At 35.7% G+C, this 16,783-nt stretch overlaps 2 protein-coding genes across 3 annotated transcripts; one reads left to right on the top strand and one right to left on the bottom strand.

Moving 5' to 3' along the window:
• Positions 1–2,636: 2,636 nt before the first annotated feature.
• Positions 2,637–5,721, bottom strand: LOC121997793. 2 transcript variants are annotated; one of them, XM_042552424.1, is made up of 4 exons: positions 5,416–5,721; positions 3,260–3,842; positions 2,922–3,183; positions 2,637–2,852 (listed from the first exon to the last, which is right to left on the bottom strand). In XM_042552424.1, the coding sequence occupies exons 1-4, from the start codon at positions 5,522–5,524 to the stop codon at positions 2,805–2,807; spliced, it is 1,002 nt and encodes a 333-aa protein (XP_042408358.1). In that variant the 5' UTR covers positions 5,525–5,721; the 3' UTR covers positions 2,637–2,804. The 2 variants fall into 2 exon arrangements, with proteins under 2 accessions (XP_042408358.1, XP_042408357.1); XM_042552423.1 differs by having other exon boundaries at positions 2,934–3,183; positions 5,416–5,718.
• Positions 5,722–7,359: 1,638 nt separating this feature from the next.
• LOC121997792 (transmembrane 9 superfamily member 7-like) lies at positions 7,360–14,574 on the top strand. The gene is made up of 7 exons (XM_042552422.1): positions 7,360–7,593; positions 10,441–10,605; positions 10,716–10,825; positions 11,149–11,242; positions 11,315–11,427; positions 12,814–12,961; positions 13,081–14,574. The coding sequence occupies exons 1-7, from the start codon at positions 7,480–7,482 to the stop codon at positions 14,236–14,238; spliced, it is 1,902 nt and encodes a 633-aa protein (XP_042408356.1). The 5' UTR covers positions 7,360–7,479; the 3' UTR covers positions 14,239–14,574.
• Positions 14,575–16,783: the final 2,209 nt, after the last annotated feature.

Genomic DNA, 16,783 nt, shown 5'->3' with positions numbered 1-16,783 from the left:
CAAAACCCTAAATTTAAGTCAACCCGAACCCGACCCGACCCAACCTGAAACTTTTTTACTCTTCAACCCTCCAACCCGAACCCGACCCGAACCCGATTTTTTTCGGGTCGACTCGGGTTGGGTCGTCGGGTCGGGTTCATTTTTGACACCCCTATCTCATATCATGCTCTCTCTCATCACACTTTCTCTCTCTTCATTTTTTCCATCATACTTTCTCTCTCATTACAATTTTGTTATCTTCATTCTTTCTTGTCACATTTTTCTCTCACATTCAACTTTCTCTCTCATCTAATTTTTTCTCTTATTTTCCTCCAAGGATAAAAAAGAAAATTTATGTTCATTCTTATTGAAAATATTTAACTAACCAAACATTATTTTTAAGATTGATACCCAAGTTCATACTCATTCTCATTCCATAATACTATGATACTCATTCTCATTCCAATTCTTCAGAGTGAACCAAATATCAGGGGGTGTTTGGTTCTTTCCTAGGAATAGGAATCAGAATGTGAATCATACTATTATGGAATGGGAATGGATATGAACATGGATATCACTCTTAAAAGTAATGTTTGGTTAGTTTAATATTTTCTATCGGAATAAATTAAAATTTATTTTTTTACCCTTAAAAGAAAATAAGAGAAAAAATTAGATGTAAGAGAAAGATAAATGTGAGAGAAAAATGATGAGAGAGAAAGTATGATGAGAGAGAAAGTGTGATGGAAAAGAATGAAGAGAGAGAAAGTGCGATGAGAGAAAATAAGGAAAGAGAGTGTGATGGAAGAGATAATGATGATAGATGATGAGAGAGAAAATATGATGAGAGAAAAAATATGATGCGAGAGGATAAAGAGAGAGAAAGTGCAATGAGAAAAAACGAGGAAAGAGAGTGTGATGGGAGAGATGAGGAGAGAGAAAGTATGATGAGAAAAAAATAGAAAAGCAAATGTGATGGGAGAGAGAAAGTATGATGAGAGAGAAAGTGTGTTGAGAAAGAGTGTGTGATGGGAGAAATTGAGGAGAGAGAAAGTGTGATGAGAGAAAAAGTGTGATGAGAAGAAAGAGGAAAAAGAGCATGATGTGAGAGATTGAGGAGAGAGAAAGCATGATGAGAGAGAAAGTGTGATGAGAGAGAAAGTGTGCTAAAAAAGAATGAAGAGAGAGAAAGTGCGATGAGAGAAAATAAGGAAAGAGAGTATGATGAGAGAGACCATCATGATAGAAGATGAGAGAAAAAATATGATGCGAGAGGATAAAGAGAGAGAAAGTGCAATGAGAAAAAATGAGGAGAGAGTGTGTGATGGGAGAGATGAGGAGAGAGAAAGTATGATGAGAAAAAATAAGAAAGCGAATGTGATGGGAGAGAGAAAGTATGATGAGAGAGAAAGCATGATGAGAGATAAAGTGTGTTGAGAAAGAGAGAGAGTGTGCGATGGGAGAGATTGAGGAGAGAGAAAGTGTGATGAGAGAGAAAGTGTGATGAGAAGAAAGAGGAAAAGAACGTGATGTGAGAGATTGAGGAGAGAGAAAGCATGATGAGAGAGAAAGCATGACGAGAGAGAAAGTGTCATAAGAAAAAAAAGAGGGAAGAGAGTGTGATGGAAGATATTAAGGAGAGAGAAAGTATGATGAGAGAGAAAGTGTAATGAGAAAAAAAATGAAAGAAAACCTGATGAGAGAGATTAAGCATGGAGAATGTGGGTGATAAAATGAGGAGAGAGAAAATATGATGAGAGAGAACAATGAGAGAGAAAGTGATATGAAAGAAAAATTAAATAAATATATTTTGATATTTGATATTAAGGGTGGAAATTTTAGTTTTGGGTCAAGGGTATTTTTGGAATAAGAGAATATTTTAATTGTTGAAAATAGAGTAATAACTCAATGAAGGGGGGAGACATGGGAATCAACCATTACTCAATTATAAGGATTCATTCCCTTATTTGTATTTTCATTCCTATAATCCAAACATTAACAATGACAATTAATGATTACTATTCTCATTCTCCACTATTATTCCCCTAAACCAAACGTACTCTCAATTTTAATTCTTATCATAAACACAATACTTGTGAATAAATCTATTCCCTCATTCCTAAATTTCTAAATTAAACACCACTTTAATTAATATAATCTATATATGATTAAAGTTTCTTTAACTTGATTAATAGTTGCTATAATAGTGTTTATACGAGTATTTTCAAGATGAAGAAATATTTTTTAAAAAATTAATATAAGAAAAGACATTTTTGATGAAAAATATAACGTGGATGCCTTTTTTAAATACTTTTTTTTTCATCTCTCCTGTATCCCTCTCGTATTCGCGATGCAATTATATGCAATTATATGCATGACTAACAGGTCAAGTCAGATGGGACAAAAAGGACTAATTAGACTCGACAAGTCCAAATAGTTCATCAAGTTGATTAAGCCATTCGAGTCGAAATGATCCAATGGGTATGTCAGTCAAGCTGAACTAAGTAAATCATGCGGGTGGAACAACATTCATGGGATCATTTTGCATTATGAGTTCTTGTTTATTCCTAATAACACTCCCACGAGCAAAACATCAGAATAATTAATCCATTTTAGTGAGCCAAAGAAACCACAATCGATTGGAGAGACACATTATAATGGATTCACAAAAACATAAAAAACAGGCACCAGATTTAAACAATGTGCTTGTAATAATAATACAAATCTTAGGGTTCTAGTAGCAATAGTAGCAGTAGTAGTACAAACCATGACTGACGTCTATTCTACATCTAATGATAACAAGTCGTTACATAACTAAGCCAGATGTATCAGTTCCTTGGATGATCAAAGCTCAAAGGTTGTTGATACGGTGGCGCCTGCACAAGTCAGATTAAAATATTAGACGATTCAAACTAACTTCAAAGAATAATTAGTTTTGGACGTACCTGAAAATTCACCTGTCTAAAAGGTTCGTAGGAATACGCATACATCATCGCAGGGCTGGGCCACTGCATGCAGAATGCATCCTTCGTCGTCTGGTTGTATCCAGAGGTGCAAAATGGGTTCATTGATGGGTTAGGGCCAAAGCAACTTTCGTTCCTTGGCAAGTGATTAAAAGAAGTGTTTGCATCGTACTGTAGGAAAGCTGGCTGAAAAGAATTGCCTGCTTGCAAGCCTACCTGGCTTGGAGTGGGTCCTCTAACATACCTGTGAAAGCTCAAATCTTCTTACAAGTTGCATGAACATCTACAGACTAAATATTGATAGACGAGAGTCTCAGTACCTTTCATAACTCCGGTCATAGTCTGGATCAGACCGGTCCTTCTCCCTATCTCTGAAAATGGCAACTCTGTATGATCCATCTTTGATGTGAATCCTTTCAATTTCCTCCAACAGCAATTCTTGCTCATCGCTGTCAGTTGAAGCAGCTGATGGTGCATCCATGTCCAAACTGTTAGAACCGTTAAAGATGCGGGCCCGCGCTCTATTGTATTCCTCCTTGCGCTCCTCCACAGACTTCACTGCATCCTTCTTGTGTCCAAAATGAATATCAGCATTTGGGGAAGCCTTTGCTGGCCTTGGACGAAGGACGATCTTAAATGGTCCAGATGTTTCCTTTTCAGTTTGTTTAACAGCGATTTCAGATAATAGAACAACTGGGAATTTACTATTAGGCGTCTTCTGGGCAATTAACGTGCTGCCTAGGCCAACTGTAGTGCTTTCAATTCCCGTGGTAAGCAGTCCATAATGCTGAGCAACACGATGAGCGGCACATCTCAGATAGGAAGTTGGCAAGTGCTGAAATTCATATTGATGTTGATCAGAATTCTGCATAAACCTCTGGATGTCAAACTCCATACGCAGAACTACAATGGAAAAAAGAAAAGAAAGCATCATATACATGATATAATTTCCTTTACAAAAAAGGAGACTGAGCAAGAATTTTTTAGTACAAAGTTCATAATATCATTTTTTTTTTTCTACCAAAGAGCAATGGAATAATATTTCAGCTATCTCTCCTGATCATCTATGCTATTCATGAATAGCATACATGTATGCTATTCATCCATTCATATGAATAACATACATATGGAGAAAATATTAAGTCCACTCAATCTGCCTCCAATTTCAGTTTTCATGTATGTCATTCATCCATTCATATGGAGAAAATAGCTATTCAGCTAAGGACCACTATTGCCAAAACTGCTTAAAAAAAAAAAATTTGAAACCAGTAAAATTTATCAGATAACACAAATAATCCTGTGATGTGCAAATCTGATAGCACAAAGGAAATTTGACAAAGACCCAGATCATAGTGGCGTCATAATAGCAATGTTATTGAAGATGACAAGGTCCCAACCAACCAAGCCATTAGATGCTAGCCCAAGCAAAGGAATTTGACATAAAATTATAAAAATGTATAAAATAATATAATTGCATAAAATGAACTCATTATATATTAAAGACTTCTAAACTTACAGCCAACAATAGAGTCCAACATGTGGATTAAAACAGATAAGTAGTAACTAAAATAAAGCACACTATAAACCTTCCAACAATAGAACAACTAAACCTGGAGATAAACAATCAACTAAATCCTATAATTATGAAGATAAAACTAAAAAATAAAGATTGCATATTTATAACAGTCATAATAAAAAAAGGAAAAAAAAAATCAAGTATTATAGTAAAACAATATCGAGCATGGAGATTCTGCAGTTAGATTCATTAATTCCTAGATTGCCCGAAGTATTAATTTTACTTTGACAGTTCCACCTAGTATAAATTTAGATGTATTACTGATTTCATGGGCGTAGTTTATGTGCTTCTTCGAAGTACATAAAAAGGAAGACTGCCTCAAGTGAACGATGTAACAGAAACTAATAACCAATGAGTTACATTGTGGCATAGGTTCAGGCACTAAACTTAGTTGCCACATAACCCTTGTCTTTGTTTATTTTTTGTTTGTCGACATTCATCTTTATGCCTCCAAGAGACCTCAGAATCACCAGCTTGAAAAATTACAACTACAAACAAGATCAGTTATACATCCACTGCAGTTGTGAGATGAAATTATTACATTTATCAAAGCTAATTCGTTATTAGGATGGTCATAAAACTAACTATCGAATGCTATCATAATTTATGTTTGAAGTTGGAAAATATAGGTAAAATTCCACGACCTAGCGTGACAAGATTTTTTTTTTTTTAAAAAAAATCTGCTGAGACAGGTCTTGGTCGTCATAGTCTAAAACTACAGCAATCTCACACAAAAACCTAAAATTTATAACCAAGAGACAAAAATATACAGTCACAAAGAACAAAAGTAACCAAACAAATTTATGCCACAGCAACGACGGTGTTAGATTCACGGGACTACTATAAACCCTAGGCAGCAAATCACAGGCTAAATTCGCAATCCAATAAAAGATCCAGTACCAGTAAGACGATGGCGAGGATTCTCTAGGGCTTCGAGGAGAAAACAATCCACCTTGTCCTGGAAACCATGACTCTCGATTGAGGCCGCGCCGGTCGCCGAAGGCTCCATTGGCGGACAGCGAGAACAAGCGCGAAAGAAAATGATAAGATATCGAATGGGATCTGGAGAGGCGAACGAGATCGCCTTCGCCGCTTCTTTCCTCGCCTGAGACGATGGTGGCGAGAACAGAGCAACGGCGAAGGACCTGGCCACCTGGAAAAGGGAAGGGAGAGGATAACGCAGCCAAAGCGATGGGGGAAAAAGAATCTAAGTTTGGTTTTGCGATTTGTTAATTTGATTCGGTGGGTTTTTTGGAGAAATCGCAGCCGTTGATTATTCGCCGATTTGTTGAACGTTTCTGGGACGTGTGGATCTGAATCTGGATCTGGATCCGGAGAGGAACCGTGAGGATTGGTTTAGTCTGTTTGTAGATTGTTTCATGTATAAAATTATTTGTTAATATAAATTATCCTCGTATAAATTTTTTATTCATTATACAGTGTAAAGATGGCCTCGGATCAATGTAGAAAGGATCACCTGCTCTGGAGGTCAAAGACTTCGAACTTTTGATCAGGTTATATTGGTCGAACGGGCGTTGCATCACTAGTCAGACATGAAAAGTCGACTGCAACTCTCGAGCGGTCGTCCTTCATAACTTATATATAAAATTTAAAACTAAATACTAATAACATCTGGCTCCCTACTCTATCCGATCAAATCTAAGTATTAGTTGGACATACTACACCTCCTTAGCAAAGTAAAGGATTGAGTTAAGAATGAATTGTTGACTGTCTTTTGTAAAATTGAGTTGATGATCTCTCGATTAAGTAGCGGTCGGTCGTCATACAACAACAGAAGATTCATATAATTATCATATCGTACTCTTTTGAAAATTTATATCATAAAAATAAAAAATATCCCGTAGATAAATCATGCTTTAGAAGTTACTAGCCTGTTAAATCATAAAAATTTACATACTCATTTAAGGAAATATATCAAACGTACTTTATGATTTGTCCTTTTTTATAAAAATTTTATAAAACGTACTAATATTTTGAGATGTGTACATAACACAACAATGATACTATATAAGAGGTATCCATCTAAAACGGAGACATATCATACTTCATATTTATATACGATGACAATTCATATTTATACACGCTCTTTGTTACCGTTGTTTTCACTATGTTCTTCTCTCAAATCAACAACTGACGATCGGAGGGTCAACATGGAAGATTCTTTTCCTAGTCCTTCATCCAATTAATGTTAGAATCACGTCCATAGCTCACCGTCTTATTTGAAAAGGTTATTTTCGAAGGAAAAATATAATAGCGACGTAGTTTGTGAATCCATTTAATAGTTTTAATAAAAAAGTTTAACAAATAAATTAATCGAGACGTGTAAATTAATCCAATGGCATGGTTGGTCCGGCCATATTTTAAAAGTTCAACACCGTTGCGGTGCAGATGTGATGTTGAATTTTTAAAAATATATTGTTGAAAATAGTAGAAATATATTATTATTATTATAAAAATTAACAAATTCTTATCAAAAATTAATATATAAAACGATTTATTAATTTTTTTAAAAAGCGATTAATTAGTTAAAAAAAAATTTGATTTATTTCATCGGCTACTCGTCTTGGCCCAAGTTGTCCGAACCTACCAGATTTTTCTTCACCCAAACCAAAATAGACTAGCCATCACACCCAAATAATTCCAACACCAGTTGTCCTACCCATGGTGAACTCCCCCAACCTTCCAATTGGGCCTCACATCTCATATTCCAGCGTGTTCGTATGGGTGAATCGACGCCTCCGCTTCGCTTGGAGTCAGATTCCATCGGGGCCAGCGAGATTAAATTACATTTCCTGTTTTGCCCTCGTCTCCATTCGGACTTTTTTCTTCTTCCCCGTTCCCTATCGAGTCGGTGGCTTCCTTTTCTCTTCAATAAAGTCGTCTTCTCCGGGAGCGCCACTCGATCTCGATCTCTTCTGCAGCTTCTTCGCCCCATCTCTTGCAATGGAGAAGGTGAGAGGCGAGTTCCTAGCGTCTCTCCTCCTAGCATTCCTGCTCCTATTGCCCTCTTGCCGCGCCTTCTACCTCCCCGGCGTCACTCCCCGAGATTTCCACAAGGTGATACGCTTTGTTATTTGATCGACTCGTCGATCATGGGGATCTGGATTTTTTTGTCCGACTTAACGAGATCCGGATTTGTTTTGTGTTTGCGCTTCTTATTTCGTTGGATCTGAGCTCTCAGACTTTGATATTCTCGATGCCGCGGGTAGAAGTCTTCTCTCGATGTCATTGTTGATGACTCCATGTAGGATCTGATTATAGTCCTCTCCTCCAGTTGCTATCTGAGTGAGCGCTATTTAGTTTTAATCTAAATTTAGAAATCCAGTCAGTCTTGGTTGTTGCTTGTTAACACAAGTCGTCGTTGGTTTGTTTTTATTCTTTATTACTCGAGTGTGCATGGTTTATCGTTGGTACTGAGTTGCGTTCAGTAGTGTTCGTTATTTTTACTTTTAACAGAGACCACTGGTACTAGCTTCGTGATGTGCTGATAGAATAAAGTTTTATAAGTTCGTGTTTCGTATACTTTTCAGATGAACTTATAGTTAGATCAGATTCAGCAAATGCCATAATATTTGAAGTTCATAATAATTTTACAATATTATTTAGCAACTTTGTATATGTACAGTTTGTCATGGATTCAACTTTTGTATTCACTGCCCTTTTATTGGTTTCTCTCTATTTTCATAAGAATTAGATTAGATTGAAATCTAATCTGCAGTCTAAGTAGGCATTGAGTTGGTGACAGTTATTAGTTGATTGTCTTCTTACTTATAATAAGGGGGCAGTTAATATATAATCCCTGAAGTCCAAATTTATATGAATAATGTGAACATTGTTGGTGCAATCATGCCCTGGAAGTTTCAATGTGTTGACATTTATTTAAGTTTAGGTTAATACGGTGGAACTAACATGCATTGTGAGTTTGCAGGAGGAGTTTCTTGCAGGTCAGAAGACCAGATGCAAGAGAAGACCAAGAAGGTCGAGGACTGGATTATTGGCAAAAAGAGTTCTTGCAGGTCAGAAGACCAGATGCAAGGCAAGAGAAGTCCAAGAAGGTCGGGGACCGGATTCTTGGCAAGAGAAACCTCCTGCAAGTCACAAGATTATGTGTGTGATAGGCTCACTGTCAGAGATCGACTGGAAAATCAATTCAGACATGGCTGTGCGGCAAATTGCCTCTGAATCGATCAGCCGATCGATTGAAGGTAAGGCAATCGATTGGCTGATCGATTGGTAAAGTTCTGCGCAGCACAGAATGCGTCTGGATCGATCAGCCGATCGATTCAAGGTACTGAATCGATCGGCCGATCGATTCGTGAACATTTCGGTCGATCGATCCGTGAACATTCTGTACGAAGCACAGAATCACTCTGAATCGATCAGCCGATCGATTCAAGTTATTGAATCGATCGGCCGATCGATTCACGCAGCTGCTAAATTCATGAGCAAGCGTTTGAATCGATTCAAACGCTGCCCCAATCGATCCAAGTCAAATAAAAGAATCTGCACCGTTGATCTTGACGCGATGGCTTCCAACGGATAGTTGTGAATCGATTGGAATATGACCTCAATCGATCCACGGCGACGGCGGCGTGAGAAACGGCTAGTTTTCTCAACGTATAAAGCACGGAAAGAAACGGGAAAACAGATACAACAAACACTATACTGTTCCATTGCTCTCCAGGCCTTTTGAAAGCTCTCAAGTGATAAAGATTCAAAGCAAAGGGTCCAAGCTCCTCTCTACTACGTACTGAAATCTCACCTGCAAAGAAGAAGCTGGTTAAATCTTGTAATCCTTCTCTACTTCTTCTTTGTAGCTTTTGTGATATTTATTTTGAAGAAAAGGGAGAGGTGTATTTCTGTTAAGGTTTCTCCACCTTCGGTGTGATTCCGAGAAGGAGGGTTTTCGATAGTGAAAGAGTGTGAGTGGTGTGGATCCTTGGATTAGTCACCTCCTTGAGGAGGTGGATACCAAGTAAATAACGGTGTTAGCATTGCCTTCAGATTTTCGCTGTGCAAAACAAAGTTAATCAGAAAAAGAAGTGAGCCATTCACCCCCCCCTCTAGCTCAACCGATCCTAACAAACATATCACTGTTTCTTCTCTTTAGTAGAATGTTTAGAGGATCTGACTCTGAAATTAGACCTTCAGTCCTCTCATTTTGAAGAAGTGTGCAGGCAGTCAGAATTAGTCTACATTTTATTCTCAGACTTTTGTGTTTGGCTTCTTTTTTTTTTGGATTTGAGTGTGCATATATGAAATTTAATGAAGCACTCGATAACTATTGTTTAGTGGCAAAAGCTAAATCTGTTGATGCCATTCTAAAGTTATGTGCAAAAATTAGGCTATTTTTTTGTATAGGAAAGAGTTATTATTATTTTATGAAAAATCATTTCAACATTAAATATTTATCTTATTTGCGGGATGGTCAGTTTTCCCTTGTGCAAAATGTAATTTTCTATTAGAAAAGGTTGCGACACACTTGCTCTTTTACCTTTTCTTTTCATTTTAAAGATTATATTTTTCATTGGAAAAGGAAAGAATAAAAATTCTCAAACCAAATCTAGCCTTAGTGTTTGTATTGTTTTATCTTATTAAAGAGGAAAAACCTTTTCAGATGGGTGATCTCTTGGATATTTATTAATCCAGAATTCCAGATATCTAATAACTGCTAGTTGAAAATAGTTGGAGTTCAACTGTTGTTGCTAACTTGACAATTTATGATTACACCATGCTATTATTGTTATCCAAGGATGTAAGAGTTCAACTTTTGTTTATTTTTTTTCTTTTCTTTTGTATGGTTTATTTTAATATTTGTTTGTGCTTCTGACCTTAGTAATTCCAGAATAATATTATTACCTGATTTTTTTTTTTAATTTACTTTTGGCAATTCTTGTTTCTCAGGGTGCCGACTTACAAGTTAAAGTGAACAAACTTTCCTCCACTAAGACACAACTTCCATATGATTATTATTTCTTGGATTACTGTAAGCCTTCAAATATAATTAACAGTGCTGAAAATTTGGGGGAGGTCCTTCGAGGTGATCGAATAGAAAATTCTGTTTATACAGTGAGTATCAGTTTCTTGTCTGTCTGGGTCAATAAGGTTTTGTAACTTGACATTTGACTCTTTACCTGATTAAAACCTCCTTAACCTGTCTTTTTCTTTTTAAATCACAGTTTAAAATGAGAGTCGATGAGGGTTGCAAGGTGGTTTGTCGAGTAAACTTTAATTCGGAAATTGCTAAGAACTTCAAGGAGAAGATTGATGATGATTACAGTGTCAACATGTAAGTTGTTAATATGTTTGTGTTGCAAGGATAACCTGCTTTCAGTTTATTCCACTCTGCCACTAATTATGCAGCATTTGTACACTGATTTTTTTTGTTGCAAGCATCAAGTGTTTTTTCCCACGTGCTATATAATATTAAGTTTTTTAATTATCTTGGCCAACATTGTAGATTTCATCGGATTCTTGACCATCAATAGTTTTAGTATTACAATTACAAACATCATTTTCTTTTCACATCTTATAGGATTAATATATTTATATTTGTTTTTTTTCCAACATCTATATGATTAATATTCTTGGCCTATGTTTTACACATTACAGGATTCTGGACAACCTACCCCTTGCAGTTCCTAGGCAGAGGAGAGATGGAAGTCAAATTCATAGTTATGAAAATGGTTTTCGTGTTGGATATAAAGTAAGTTGCTTAATGAAGGTGTAAACATTTGGAAGTTCTTTATTATGTAGTAATATGCAATTTCTGTTTTAGGGGAGGGACAATAAATATTACCTCAGTAACCACCTTAGTTTCAGAGTCATGTACCATAAAGACGCAGAATCTGATGGTGCTAGAATTGTTGGGTTCGAAGCGACTCCAAGCAGGTACTGTCATTTAAGGAGCTTTTATTTTATCGATATCTGATTGTTAGCAAAGATATATCACTGTGTTGGCATCAGAGCTGCTAGTGATGCAACATGATCTTATTTCATTGTATATCTGTGCTACAGACAGTAGTTTATAGAATGGCCAGGCTGTGTTTTCTTCTGTTTCAATGCCTGTTCTATGACAATATGAAAGATAATAAAGAAGAAAAGGTTCCAATTTGTTTGTGTTTGTATGCAAGAGAAAAAGTTGTGTTAATTGTCACCTTCTTTAGCTTCAGTTGCAATCTTTCTTAGTGATTTTTTTATCACACGCTTTGGGAAATTTGCTAGTCTAGAAGCCAACTATTTTTGATTGCTTATCGGATCATTTTTTATCCAATGATGTATAATAATAGCAATCTGCCATCATCTTGCTGCATCAGGATTACTAAGACTGTTTAACCACTGTATAACACGAATAGGCCACTATGCCTCTATGCACCTTTTTAATCCATTAAGTAACTTTTTCTCTTCCTTGATGAATCCTTCTTTGAGTCCAGGCTAAACATAAAACAAAAGTGCTCAAGTTTAACAAATGTTAGAAATATTTATATTTTTTGTTATAGGAGTCTTAGTGGAGCATATTGGAATGATCTTACAATATCAAAATGATGTGTTTGATTAAAGATTATACGTTAGCAAGTTGAATTTGCAAGAAACTCATCTCAAAGTTATTTGTGTGATTGTGAGGACTGTAATAGCATCAGTTATTCTTGAGCAAATAATTTTCAAGTTTCCATTGGTGTTGGTCAATACCATTAAAACATTGTTTTGTTCGCTAATTAATGCTGATATACTTTTGATGTTGGTAAATGCCATAGTGTCTCTTGTGCTAACACATTTTTGTAGCACCAACCAAGATAGACTATCCCAATTGGTACAATCACAAATTGATCAAGGCAAGAAGATTCTAATTCCATAATTCATCATCCGATTCCATCTATCGGACATGGGTGGCATGCCCCAAGTGGGGTAGGACCATTGTCATGGCCTAGAACTCAAAATGTTTGCCCAACAATTTCTTGGGTACCAACTAAACCAAAAACATCCATACAATAAAAACATAATTTCAAGATTCACATTAACAAACGCCACAACAATAACTTGGCTTGGTGATTATGGCTTACATATCTATTAGTTGGTTATTCTTTCACATGATTCATTGAAAGTATTTGGCTGGTTGAGGCTTCCAAGATCCTATACCAGTTAAAGGCCATCAAGTTGGCTCCAGCAATCCAATTTATTTGAAGTTTTGGTTATATATGTGGTTATCTTATGCTATATTTTGTATCACATTAAATATATCATAACTTGCTTCTCTTTCTTTCTTGCTATTACCAATAGTGTGAAGCATGATTACACTGATTGGGATGACAAGAACCCTAAAGTTTCATCATGCACCTCAGATAGTAAAATATCCCCTGGTAGCAATGTGCCTCAAGAAGTAGCTGAGGATGCACATGTTGTTTTTTCATATGATGTTACCTTCCAGGTGTGTATCATCTATCTGGAGCTCACCTTGTTGGATATTTTTCTTCCGTAATAAGCCTTGTATATTACTGTACCATTGCTCAATTATTTCTCTTACATCTGTATATATGTGTATCGCAGTCAAGTGATATCAAATGGGCATCACGTTGGGACACTTACCTTCTCATGAATGATGATCAAATTCACTGGTTTTCAATCATCAACTCTTTAATGATAGTTCTGTTTTTATCCGGCATGGTGGCTATGATTATGTTGAGGACTCTCTACAGAGATATAGCTAACTACAACCAACTAGAGTCACAGGATGAGGCCCAGGAAGAAACAGGATGGAAATTAGTTCATGGGGATGTCTTCAGGCCACCACTCAACTCTGGGCTTCTTTGTGTGTATGTGGGAACAGGGGTTCAGTTCTTTGGAATGACCTTGGTGACTATGATTTTCGCACTATTAGGTTTCCTTTCTCCTTCCAATCGTGGCGGCCTTATGACTGCAATGGTTCTACTGTGGGTTTTCATGGGAATATTTGCTGGATATGCCTCGGCACGTCTTTATAAAATGTTCAAAGGCTCAGAATGGAAGAGGATCACCTTGAAAACTGCTTCCATGTTTCCTGGTATTGTATTCGCTATTTTCTTTGTACTGAATGGTCTTATATGGGGGGAGAAGTCATCTGGTGCAGTTCCCTTTGGAACCATGTTTGCCTTGGTGTTTCTATGGTTTGGTATATCTGTTCCTCTAGTTTTTGTCGGTAGCTACATAGGTTACAAGAGACCAGCTCTTGAGGACCCGGTTAAGACAAACAAGATTCCCAGGCAGATACCTGAGCAAGCTTGGTATATGCACCCTGCGTTCTCTATACTAATCGGTGGCATTCTACCATTTGGTGCAGTTTTCATTGAGCTCTTCTTCATCCTGACTTCAATATGGCTTAACCAGTTCTATTATATCTTTGGCTTCCTCTTTCTGGTCTTCCTCATTCTTATCATAACCTGTGCGGAAATTACGATTGTTCTTTGCTACTTCCAACTCTGCAGTGAAGACTATCACTGGTGGTGGAGAGCTTATTTGACTGCTGGATCTTCTGCCGTCTACCTATTTGCATATTCTGCATTCTATTTCGTCACTAAATTGGAGATAACCAAATTTGTTTCAGGAATCCTCTACTTTGGTTACATGCTGATTGCATCTTATGCTTTTTTCGTATTGACTGGCACCATGGGTTTCTATGCCTGCTTTTGGTTTGTCCGCAAGATATATTCATCTGTGAAAATTGACTGATCAGGGCGTCCAAAACAGTAGTTCAGATGCATGTTTGTCAGCAGTTGGGATTTGGGAATCAGACTTTTCAAGGCAACAGAATCATGTTACGAGTAGCGTCAAGGCAAATATGTATGTTGCAGATCTAGGACTTTGCTTGTATTCCACACATCTCTTTGCATTTTTGTTCCGTCATAATCCATCTAATATTAAATTGACTGAACACTCTTGTAGCAATTTTCACATGCTTCATTTAATAGCACATATCTTCAATGTTTTAGGTGACCATGCACACATTGTTGCAGAATTTGGTTTCCGTTCTCCATTTCGATTTTTAGTAGCTACTAACTTGCTTATTGATCATGTGCATTGCTATTTGGTACCAGTGTTTCTAATATTGGACTGACTCTATCGGTTAATTTGATTAATCAAAAATTGAAATAACAGTGTTTCCAGTTGCTTCTGATTTTAAGTGATTCAATGGGATAAAACAACGTTTCTCCGGAGATCGGCTCATTCAACGTTCAGTTCAAAGATCTAAACCTCTATTTATGGTTTGGGCTCATTCAACGTTCGGTTCAAAGATCTAAACCTCTATTTATGGCTTGCTCGCTTTGTTCAACTTAGTAGCGTAATATCATGGTGATAATAAAATTAATTAGTCTGTTATATTGAAACAATTTATAGGAACAGTGTGTAAAACGAAAAAAATAGACGGCACTGAAATAGTACAATAATTTTAAAGAGGAAAATTTTCAATATAGCCTTCAGGGTTTATTCTCTTATTGTTTTGCCTTTCAGTTTCAGTTACCAACACAATTAAGTTATCTGACGGATGATGTTGTGATTCCATTTTATCAGAGTTTAAACTGTCATGTTTCCAGTTTTATTAAATTACTAAACAAAGTGAGCAATTGGAGTAAAATGAGAATTTTTAAACTTTGAGAAACAACTTCATGGCGTTAGGGTTTGAAGATGACAAATGCATTCTATTCGTAGTATACATTCTGTCCATTAAGCTACTAAAAAATCACTTTCCCATTGCGATTGTCTGCTTAGAGTAAGGAAAATATTTAAAAATTTAGATATGCTATATATATCAAATTGACGTAAATATCGATATTTCAATACAGTATGATATTCGATATTAATATGATATTTAATATTTTTGAGATACATATCTTCTTTATTTTAACCGAAAATGAGAGTTGCAGAAATGAGAATATTAAGTAGATATGTAGACATACGAGATTGGACAAAATAAGAAATAAAAATATTATAGAGAAAGTTGGAGTTGTATCTATTGAAAGAAAATTCCGAGAGATAAGTTTAAAATAGTACGGATATATACTTAGACAACTAATAAATGTTACAGTTAAATGATGTGAAATTATGATAAATACATATCAAACGATAAAGAAGAAGACGAAAAAAATTGATTAGCAATAATAAAATAAGATAAAATTTATTTAAGTAAAATAATGATATAGTATAAGATAGAACTCAATAACATAAAATGATCCATATAATCGATCTTAGTGAAATAAGATTTAGTTGTCGTGTTTTTATTATTATATCTTCTTTTATAGATAATTGTATGAAGTTGGAGATTTTCACACGTGCTTTCTAGTTATTGTTCCTTTGTTTTCAATTCCTGTTTTTTAATTTATTAATCTTTTTTCTTCCGTAGTGCGTCTTGTTTTTTTATCTCTTTATTTAGTTGCTTTCAAATACACTCGCAACCTTTTTCCTTAGGAAAGATTTTCAAAAGCATTACTTGCAGCAAGGTCATAGGTGGAGGCAACTAAATTTTTCTTATTGCTGGTGCTGAGTTTAGTGGTTAAGGGAGAAATTGAAGGGGGGCAAAAAAATCTATGTATTCCCTGATTTATGTTTACGTGATGTGTAAATTTCATTTTTGTGTATGTCGGCATAAATAAAATTGGACAAAATATAAGATTAAAATTTTCTTTCTTTTCTCTGTTTCTTCTTAAGTAGGTCATTTCTTTTTCTCTTCTCTTATTTTTGTCCAAGTAAACACAAGTGCTCTGGACCTTTTTCTAATCTTTCCTTTCATTTCTCAACCATTTTGGAGTTTGTTAGTATGCTAAAGCTGAAGTTCTAAATTATATAAGACGGAGTATTATTCGCAAGAAACTGCAGCTACTAAAATGATGCCTGCTAAAGTTACCAAGAAAAAACTAGAGATGGAAAAGGTCTTATATGTTTGAAATACTTCTCTTTAGGGTTGTAAATGAACTGAGCTGAGCCGATGTTTGAGGTGTTCAAGATTGTTTAATAAAATAATCGAACGGAGTTGAGCTGAGCTTAAAATGAATCAAGTTTTTGAAATGATTGTTTAAACTTAGTTTGATTTATTTTTTTATGAATTTGAGATTATTTGAAACTTGACTTGAGCTTAGTTCGTTTAAATATTATCGGACTCTCAATTCAAACTTGACTTGAGTTTGGTTCGTTTAGATACTATCGAACTCTCAATTCAAGCTTGTTTGATTGTTTGAAACTTTTAGTTGTTTGATTTATTATTGAGTTTGATAATTCAAAC

This window comes from Zingiber officinale, chromosome 6A, assembly GCF_018446385.1.
Source record: "Zingiber officinale cultivar Zhangliang chromosome 6A, Zo_v1.1, whole genome shotgun sequence".
NCBI lineage: Eukaryota > Viridiplantae > Streptophyta > Magnoliopsida > Zingiberales > Zingiberaceae > Zingiber > Zingiber officinale.
Note: the sequence above shows the minus strand (reverse complement) of the source record. Positions and strands in the feature narration are given on the sequence as shown.